Source organism: Lucilia cuprina, chromosome 4, assembly GCF_022045245.1.
Source record: "Lucilia cuprina isolate Lc7/37 chromosome 4, ASM2204524v1, whole genome shotgun sequence".
Classification (NCBI taxonomy): domain Eukaryota; kingdom Metazoa; phylum Arthropoda; class Insecta; order Diptera; family Calliphoridae; genus Lucilia; species Lucilia cuprina.
In genome coordinates this window covers 90882817-90891693 of record NC_060952.1, presented here as the reverse complement: position 1 = coordinate 90891693, position 8877 = coordinate 90882817, and the positions used below count along the sequence as shown (strand labels likewise).

The following is an 8877-nucleotide window of genomic DNA, read 5'->3' as shown; positions in this document are numbered from 1 at the left end:
CTAGTTCAGTTCTAGTTCAGTTCTAGTTCAGTTCTAGTTCAGTTCTAGTTCAGTTCTAGTTCAGTTCTAGTTCAGTTCTAGTTCAGTTCTAGTTCAGTTTTAGTTTTATTCTAGTTTAGTTCTCGTTTATTTCTAGTTCTAGTTTAGTCCTAATTCTGTTCTAGTTCAATTTTAGTTCAGTTCATGTTCATTTCCATTTTTTTTTGATTCTTAAAAATTGTCAAAATATTGTTTGCCCCGTTTAAGGTGTATGTATGTGGTGTAATATCTTTAAGATTTTCTATTAAATATTTTTCAATTCTAAATTTCTAAAAATAAATTTCAAAATTATATATCTAAAATCGAAATTATTTTCTTTAATATAATAAATTGTTTCTCAGACAAATTTCAATATCATGAATTTTTTTTTCTATACTCCTAGTACTTTGAGAAACGATTTAGTCGTCGCATGCGTCTTTTCGGTGCTGCTCTCTTCAATCTCAAAACTGTAAGTAAATTTCTCTTTTGTGGGTTCTAAATTTAATTTGTGATTTATCAACGTTAAAGGTTTTGTGGCTGCCAATTGCTGTCTATGTTCCGGCCTTAACTTTTAGTCAAGGTAAGTTATTGAATTTGGAAATTGCTTATTTTGGATATTAAAATTTGTTTTCTTAACTTTTTTAATAAAGTTAGTGGTATTGATATACACACCATTGCTCCCATGGTCATTGTGATCTGTACATTCTATACATGTGTGGTAAGTTTTTATATTCTGTTGGAGCAAATGTTTTTTTTTTATTTTTAGATGATGTTCAAGAAATCCTTGGATTAAGATCATTTATTGTGATTCATATAAAAGTAATTGCTCTTTAAACATTTTCATGCTAAATTGACTTTCTCAGGGCGGTATTAAAGGCGTTGTCTGGACTGATGTTATACAAAGTATTATAATGTTTGCCTCCATGATTGTACTCATGATCAAGGGTACTATAGATTTGGGTGGTCTACAGGTATTATGGCAACGTAACTTAGATGGAGGACGTCTTAATTTTCCGGAGTAAGTTTTTAACCAAAGAAATCATTTATAGTTGTTGCAAACTTTCCTAATCCCCAATTAGCATCACTTTGGATCCTACTGTGCGAATGAGTGTTTTGTCGGTTTTTGTGGGTGGTACCTTTTTTAAACTTCAAAATACCTCCATCAATCAGCCCACTATACAAAGATTTATGTCACTGCCAAATATACACAAGATAAAGCAGACTTTATATACATTTTCCATAGGTCTGACTCTACTCTATATGGTGTGTATTTATGTGGGTCTATTGGCATATGCCACCTATTACGATTGTGATCCTATGGCAACGGGGGTAGGTTGAAATTATTAATAATATTTTTTTTTAAGATTTTAATTTCATTCTTCTGGAGTTTAGTTGGCCCCTGCCCGAGATCAATTAGTACCTTTGTTGGTCATGGATGTTTTGGGTAAATTTCCCGGTATGCCTGGTCTATTTGTGGCTGGTGTTTTTAGTGCTGCCCTAAGTTCTTTGTCAACCTATTTAAACTCTTTGGCAGCTGTTACTCTAGAAGATTTGGTTAAACCTTATTGGAAAAGGGATTTAAGTGAACGTGCCACGGCTATAATATTACGATCAGTGGTCATAGTTTTTGGCTTAAGTTCCATTTGTCTGGTGTATGTGGTGGAGAAATTGGGCATGGTTTTACAATTATCCGCCACTTTGCAATCTATAGTCTATGGACCCATGTTGGGTATATTCACTGTTGGCATGTTAATGCCCTGGATAAATGAAAAGGTGGGTAAAGAGGAACTAATAAGTTGATAAAGAGATTGGAATATAATTTATTACACTCATTTCAGAGCGTTTTAACTGGCAGTATAGTGGCCTTTCTAAGTATGGCTTGGATTTGCATAAATGCTCAAATAGCGAATGTAACTGGTACTTTTCGTCATCCCAAATTGCCCATATCTATTGAGGGATGTGATTATGAGTTTGATATGACCAAATATTTGAACTCTACATCGGAATAGTAAGTTTCTGTTTTGAATGTTAAGAAAATATGTTTTACTAATTATTTCTGCCTCAACTGCTCCAGTCTTCCCAGTCAGGGCACAGCTATTTATCATGTCTCCTTTCTATTGTATACTGGTTTGGGTGCTTGTATTGTCTTAGTGGCTTCCAATGTAGCAGCTTTGTATTTTGGTTTTATGGATGTTCACAAAGTGGATGAGAAAGTATTGGCACCATGGGTGGCTAGATTTTTAAAGAAATATAAATATTCAGAAGTGGAACTCAAGGAATTTGAAGCCGATAATACTAAATAAGACGAAGATGTATAATAAACAAAAGTATTCAACTTAAAATTATAAATAAAATTTATACAAAATTTTAACCAGTGCATAAAAATAATAAAGCTATTTCAGTTACAACCACAAAAATTACAATTTTTCTTTTCAGTGTAAACTTACATAAAGTTTGAAAATCATTTAAAAAACTAAAAAATTATAAAATCATTAAAAAACTAAAATTTAGACCAAAAAACAACAAAATTTAAAGTCCAACTGAACCTATTACTCTAAGATTTCTTTGAGGTATAAAACAACTTCCATCACAACTACAATATGTTTCCCGATTGCCGAAGTAAACGCTCTCGCAACTGTTCCCCTAGTAAAGCCAACAATACAAACTCACAGCTGCAACATCAGTGTGAAATCTGCCAACCAACTTGTAGCAATCGAAATGAATGTGAAAGACCATTTCTCTGTCAAGAACTCAATTCATCGTATTGGTGCAAATGTCGTCCTCCTATTCACCGGGACTATTGCGAGTATTGTAAATCAAATGATAGGAAAAAGGAAAGTAAAAGCGAGAAGAACGATAGCGCGGAAGAAAAATAAATTTGAAGTGAGATAATGTCGTCAAAGGATGGTGAGATAATATTTAATATTTATTTTTTAAGATTTAATCAAAGTTCTGTGCTAGAAAAGAGTTGAGTTTAGGGTGGTTCAGGTTCAGTTTTAATTCTGCTTAATATCAGTTCTAGTTATGTTCATGTTCAGTTCTAGTTCAGTTCTAGTTCAGTTCTAGTTCAGTTCTAGTTCAGTTCTAGTTCAGTTCTAGTTCAGTTCTAGTTCAGTTCTAGTTCAGTTCTAGTTCAGTTCTAGTTCTAGTTCTAGTTCAGTTCTAGTTCTAGTTCTAGTTCAGTTCTAGTTCAGTTCTAGTTCAGTTCTAGTTCAGTTCTAGTTCAGTTCTAGTTTAGTTCTAGTTCAGTTCTAGTTCAGTTCTAAGGTAGTTCTAATTCAGTTCCAAATCATTTTTAGTTCAGTTCAACATTTTTATGTTTCACTGTATGCAATAACAAAGTTTAAAATGTATTGCTTAAAAGGTCTAATATGACTAAAACAAATTTTAAAAAGTCAACCGTCAATTATTTTCAAGTTTGTCAGTTTTTTTTAATTTTCTTTAATTATCATAGTTTCGAAAAAAAACAAATAGACAAAATCTCCTTTTTTCATGTATTTTCGCGTACAACTAAATACATAAAATTTCAAAATATATATTTTTATAATTCATACAATAATTCAAAGAAATTTGAACTCTAAATCATTCGGTCTTAAATAAATGTATGGGCATTTTCAAAAAAATTACTATTGTATCGAATATTATAGAAGAGTTCATTGCTGCCAAATTCAGCCTATTGTTTGTTGCATAACTTGCTGTCCTTGCCAATCATTTTGCTGTCAAACCTTTCGTATTTGTCCTCGAACATATCGAAAACTTTCTGCAATGCCACCAAAACTTAATTCATCAAGCGAAACATCGTCCACAAAAAAAAGTGCAAAATTGAAGAAAAGAAATTTGAAATCCAAAAAAGGCAGTAAAAATACCAAACAAAATACACATTATGTTGTAGATGAATTTTCCTTAGAGGATAGTAAAGCTAGTAATTCAATATCAAGTATTGAATATTCCACTCACCCCTTCAGTGTGGGCAATAATGTGCGTTTAACACATTCTGAAAGTGTAGTGGGGAGTAGATCTAGTGTTGGAAGTCATAATAGCATTAAATATTCTGATTCATACTGTAACTACCAATGTCATTGTAGACCTTTGAATGGTTGCCAAGGGAAACCCGAAATTAATTTTAATCTCGTCACTCGAAATGGTGTACCAAATAAGCAGACCCATCCAGGTCTTAGAAATTATACAAAAGACAATGAGTTGTACTACAATAATTTGGGAAATATAAAATCTCCAACAAGCAGTCAAACTCCCTCATATGAGTCCAGAAATTCATATTCATCTGAAGCTAGTATTAATAGAAGAGTTTCCTATGATTCTCCTAATTCATATACTTCTCAAATAAAACCAAATGTTTCTACAAAATCAAATTGTAAATCTTGTGCGGAATGTCAGCACATAGATTTCACAAAAACTGCTTGTGTTCGAAAATCAACACAACATCATCAGTCCTGTCATTGTAACTGCAATCTTTGCCGTAAAATCTCACCGACTAGAACCAGTGTCTTACGATCGGCAAGAAATTCTTTTTCATCCTCTAAAAGTTGTCCCCAACTGGATATAATTAAAGAGGAAGAACCAGAAAATGAAGATCTTATAAATTTGATTAGTAATAAAAATAATCCCGTAGGAAACGTTTCACGAGAAATCCAAACAAAGTCTGAAACTCGATCAAAAGCAACTTCATCTGAACCGTTAAAAATGCAAAAATCTTTAGAAGATTCTTGTGCAGATTTCTTAAATATTGTTTGTGATAATATTTTGGAATCTGTGCAGAAATCAGTCGATCATAAGTTGCAGGAGTATTGCGGCAATGTTGAAGAAAATTTTGAGAGTTTGGTTCGAAAAGTTGAAAAGAGCGAATCTGCTGTGAAAGGTGTATGCTGGGAAATATTGGAAAGTAAGTATTAAATTTGAATAATATATACCTAAGTTAGTTATAGATCAGTTTAAGTTTACTTCTAGTTCAGTTCTAGATCAATTCTAATACTTTAGATTAAGTCAGAATTAGTTGAACTCTAGTTCAGTTGTAGTTCTGTTCTAGTTCAGTTGTAGTTCAGTTCTAGTTCTGTTCAGTTCAGTTCTAGTTCAGTTCTAGTTCAGTTCTAGTTCAGTTCTAGTTCAGTTCTAGTTCAGTTCTAGTTCAGTTCTAGTTCAGTTCAGTTCAGTTCAGTTCTAGTTCAAGTGCAAAATTGAAGAAAAGAAATTTGAAATCCAAAAAAGGCAGTAAAAATACCAAACAAAATACACATTATGTTGTAGATGAATTTTCCTTAGAGGATAGTAAAGCTAGTAATTCAATATCAAGTATTGAATATTCCACTCACCCCTTCAGTGTGGGCAATAATGTGCGTTTAACACATTCTGAAAGTGTAGTGGGAGTAGATCTAGTGTTGGAAGTCATAATAGCATTAAATATTCTGATTCATACTGTAACTACCAATGTCATTGTAGACCTTTGAATGGTTGCCAAGGGAAACCCGAAATTAATTTTAATCTCGTCACTCGAAATGGTGTACCAAATAAGCAGACCCATCCAGGTCTTAGAAATTATACAAAAGACAATGAGTTGTACTACAATAATTTGGGAAATATAAAATCTCCAACAAGCAGTCAAACTCCCTCATATGAGTCCAGAAATTCATATTCATCTGAAGCTAGTATTAATAGAAGAGTTTCCTATGATTCTCCTAATTCATATACTTCTCAAATAAAACCAAATGTTTCTACAAAATCAAATTGTAAATCTTGTGCGGAATGTCAGCACATAGATTTCACAAAAACTGCTTGTGTTCGAAAATCAAAACACAACATCATCAGTCCTGTCATTGTAACTGCAATCTTTGCCGTAAAATCTCACCGACTAGAACCAGTGTCTTACGATCGGCAAGAAATTCTTTTTCATCCTCTAAAAGTTGTCCCCAACTGGATATAATTAAAGAGGAAGAACCAGAAAATGAAGATCTTATAAATTTGATTAGTAATAAAAATAATCCCGTAGGAAACGTTTCACGAGAAATCCAAACAAAGTCTGAAACTCGATCAAAAGCAACTTCATCTGAACCGTTAAAAATGCAAAAATCTTTAGAAGATTCTTGTGCAGATTTCTTAAATATTGTTTGTGATAATATTTTGGAATCTGTGCAGAAATCAGTCGATCATAAGTTGCAGGAGTATTGCGGCAATGTTGAAGAAAATTTTGAGAGTTTGGTTCGAAAAGTTGAAAAGAGCGAATCTGCTGTGAAAGGTGTATGCTGGGAAATATTGGAAAGTAAGTATTAAATTTGAATAATATATACCTAAGTTAGTTATAGATCAGTTTAAGTTTACTTCTAGTTCAGTTCTAGATCAATTCTAATACTTTAGATTAAGTCAGAATTAGTTGAACTCTAGTTCAGTTGTAGTTCTGTTCTAGTTCAGTTGTAGTTCAGTTCTAGTTCTGTTCAGTTCAGTTCTAGTTCAGTTCTAGTTCAGTTCTAGTTCAGTTCTAGTTCAGTTCTAGTTCAGTTCTAGTTCAGTTCTAGTTCAGTTCAGTTCAGTTCAGTTCTAGTTCAGTTCTAGTTCAGTTCTAGTTCAGTTCTAGTTCAGTTCTAGTTCAGTTCTAGTTCAGTTCTAGTTCAGTTCTAGTTCAGTTCTAGTTCAGTTCTAGTTCAGTTCTAGTTCAGTTCTAGTTCAGTTCTAGTTCAGTTCTAGTTCAGTTCTAGTTCAGTTCTAGTTCAGTACTAGTTCAGTTCTAGTTCAGTTCTAGTTCAGTTCTAGTTCAGTTCTAGTTCAGTTTGAGTTCAGTTCTAGTTCAGTTCTAGTACAGTTCTAGTTGAGTTCTAGTTGAGTTCTAGTTCAGTTCTAGTTCAGTTCTAGTTTAGTTTTAGTTCAATTCTAGTTCAATTCTAGTTCAATTCTAGTTCAGTTCTAGTTCAGTTCTATTTCAGTTCTATTTTAGTTCTAGTTCAGTTTTTGTTCAGTTCTTGTTCAGTTCATGTAACTGTTACACATATTTTTTTGAATCATTTCCTTGTCATTTCATCAATTATTTCCTTAATTATTACATAAGCGCAAGTTCTTTTATAATGTAATTGAAATTCTATTTCCTAATTATAATCGTCAAAACTTTCCACTTGAGTTCCTTACTTTATACACAATTCATTAAGACTAATTCCTTAAATTATGTTTATCATTCCCCTCTCCTTCATATTCAGCTTCTCTTCTTTGTTTTACTTTTTGTTTTCTACGATTATTAAATCATTTGAAAATTATTCTTTAATATTTCTGCTGTTTTCACATTTTAGAAATGACTGAGCAAAATAAAAATAATTTCGAACAAATCTGCGCACTTGTACAAAATCTAGTGGAAAATCGAACAGCCAATCAATATGCCATGACAAGGAACAATTGTCAAGATAAAGAATGTCAGTGCGAGCCCTTGGTTGGGGAGGAAAATTCTGATATAAATAAAGAGGATAGAAGTGTGGAAAAAACCATAAAATCTTTAGGAAAAAGTGCAAATGAGGATTTTCGTAAGGAGGAAAACGCAAATGATATTAAATCAAAATGGTGTAATTGCTGCCATTGTAATGATTCATATTTAGCTCAGCTTTTAGAGCCACATAAAACGTATTCCAGTAAAATTGCAGAAGCAGACGCCATTGGCACTTCCACTTCGCCCAAATCTAATTTTCACAACAGAACTGCAGGTGGTTGTTCCAATTGTGGAAAATATAAAAAAGAAGATGTAGAATTGGTGAAAGTGCCAAAAGATAATATTCCTGAAGTAATTTTATCCAGAAACTCAGTTGTGGTAGACGATTTAAAAATTATGGAATTCTCAACTAAAGAAGTAACTACAACCGAAAACCCAGCTGTAAATAATGAAAGTTTAAATACGGAACATAATCAAACAACTATGGCGGAACCTTTTAACTGTCCTGCATCTGAATTAAATTCACCTAGTACTTCTGAAACAATAACATCTCAGCATGTATTGGATAGTACTGAAAGAGACAAATGTCTTCCAAAATATACAACATTTTCTTTAACACCTTCGGGAAAGACAATTTTCAATTGCAACTGTACTACTACGGGATATGGTAATAATGTAACTACACAGTTTTGTGCTTGTAAAACTTCCAACGATACAAAATTGGAACTTAAGCCAGTCTGCAGAAATCTTTACGATAACTACGACACCAGTGGTTATGCCACAGAACCAGAGGACAATAATGATAGTACAACCAATTGCAATAGTGCACGTAAGAAATTACAAAAGAAGGCATCGAAACAACATTGCAGTTCTCAGACTTTGGATGAGGGAAGTACTGGTAGTGGATATGATTATGGCATCGAAAAGCGTAGCAGTCATCTGATTGAAAGATCGAGTAAAATAAATACTTCTATGACATGTAGTCGTTCACCAACAAGATTATCGCGTTTGTGATTATGATTAATATAGTGAGTAGAATTGCCTTAAAGAAATCTTGAAAATTGAAAAATATCGCTTATTTAGAATTTAAATTGCTTTCTCAATAAAAATTAAAACGGAAATAGAAACAGTACATATTGTTTTTTTTCCTTGGAATATAAAAAGTTACATTCTAGTTAGGTAAGAGTTACTAGTCAGTTCTAGTTTAGTTTTATTGCAATTCTAATTTAATTCAAGTTTTATTCTAGTTTAGTTTTAATTCAGTTCTAGTTTAGTAGTACATAGTTGAGTTTTAGTTTTGTACAAGTTTTTTCATAGTTGTCTAGTTCTGTTCTGTTCTGGTTCTGCTCTTGTTCTGTTCTGTTCTAGTTCAGTTCTAGTTCAGTTCTAGTTCAGTTCTAGTTCAGTTCTAGTTCAGTTCTAGTTCAGTTCAGTTCAGTTCA

At 32.6% G+C, this 8877-nt stretch overlaps 2 protein-coding genes across 4 annotated transcripts in view; both read left to right on the top strand.

Moving 5' to 3' along the window:
* The window catches only part of LOC111687046 (sodium-coupled monocarboxylate transporter 1), a 13939-nt gene extending 11510 nt beyond the window's left edge, over window positions 1-2429 (top strand). Inside the window, exons 3-10 of the mRNA XM_046949085.1 lie at window positions 422-487; window positions 547-598; window positions 669-736; window positions 882-1036; window positions 1098-1347; window positions 1411-1791; window positions 1857-2026; window positions 2093-2429. Coding sequence (XP_046805041.1) covers window positions 422-487; window positions 547-598; window positions 669-736; window positions 882-1036; window positions 1098-1347; window positions 1411-1791; window positions 1857-2026; window positions 2093-2321 — 1371 coding nt within the window. The 3' untranslated portion in view covers window positions 2322-2429. The remainder of the gene's footprint in view (window positions 1-421; window positions 488-546; window positions 599-668; window positions 737-881; window positions 1037-1097; window positions 1348-1410; window positions 1792-1856; window positions 2027-2092) is intronic.
* A 73-nt stretch (window positions 2430-2502) lies between these two features.
* Window positions 2503-8567, top strand: LOC124419692. 3 transcript variants are annotated; one of them, XM_046950036.1, is made up of 3 exons: window positions 2503-2925; window positions 3666-4918; window positions 7305-8567. In XM_046950036.1, the coding sequence occupies exons 2-3, from the start codon at window positions 3784-3786 to the stop codon at window positions 8447-8449; spliced, it is 2280 nt and encodes a 759-aa protein (XP_046805992.1). In that variant the 5' UTR covers window positions 2503-2925; window positions 3666-3783; the 3' UTR covers window positions 8450-8567. The 3 variants fall into 3 exon arrangements, with proteins under 3 accessions (XP_046805992.1, XP_046805991.1, XP_046805990.1); XM_046950035.1 differs by having other exon boundaries at window positions 3585-4918; XM_046950034.1 differs by having other exon boundaries at window positions 3473-4918.
* Window positions 8568-8877: the final 310 nt, after the last annotated feature.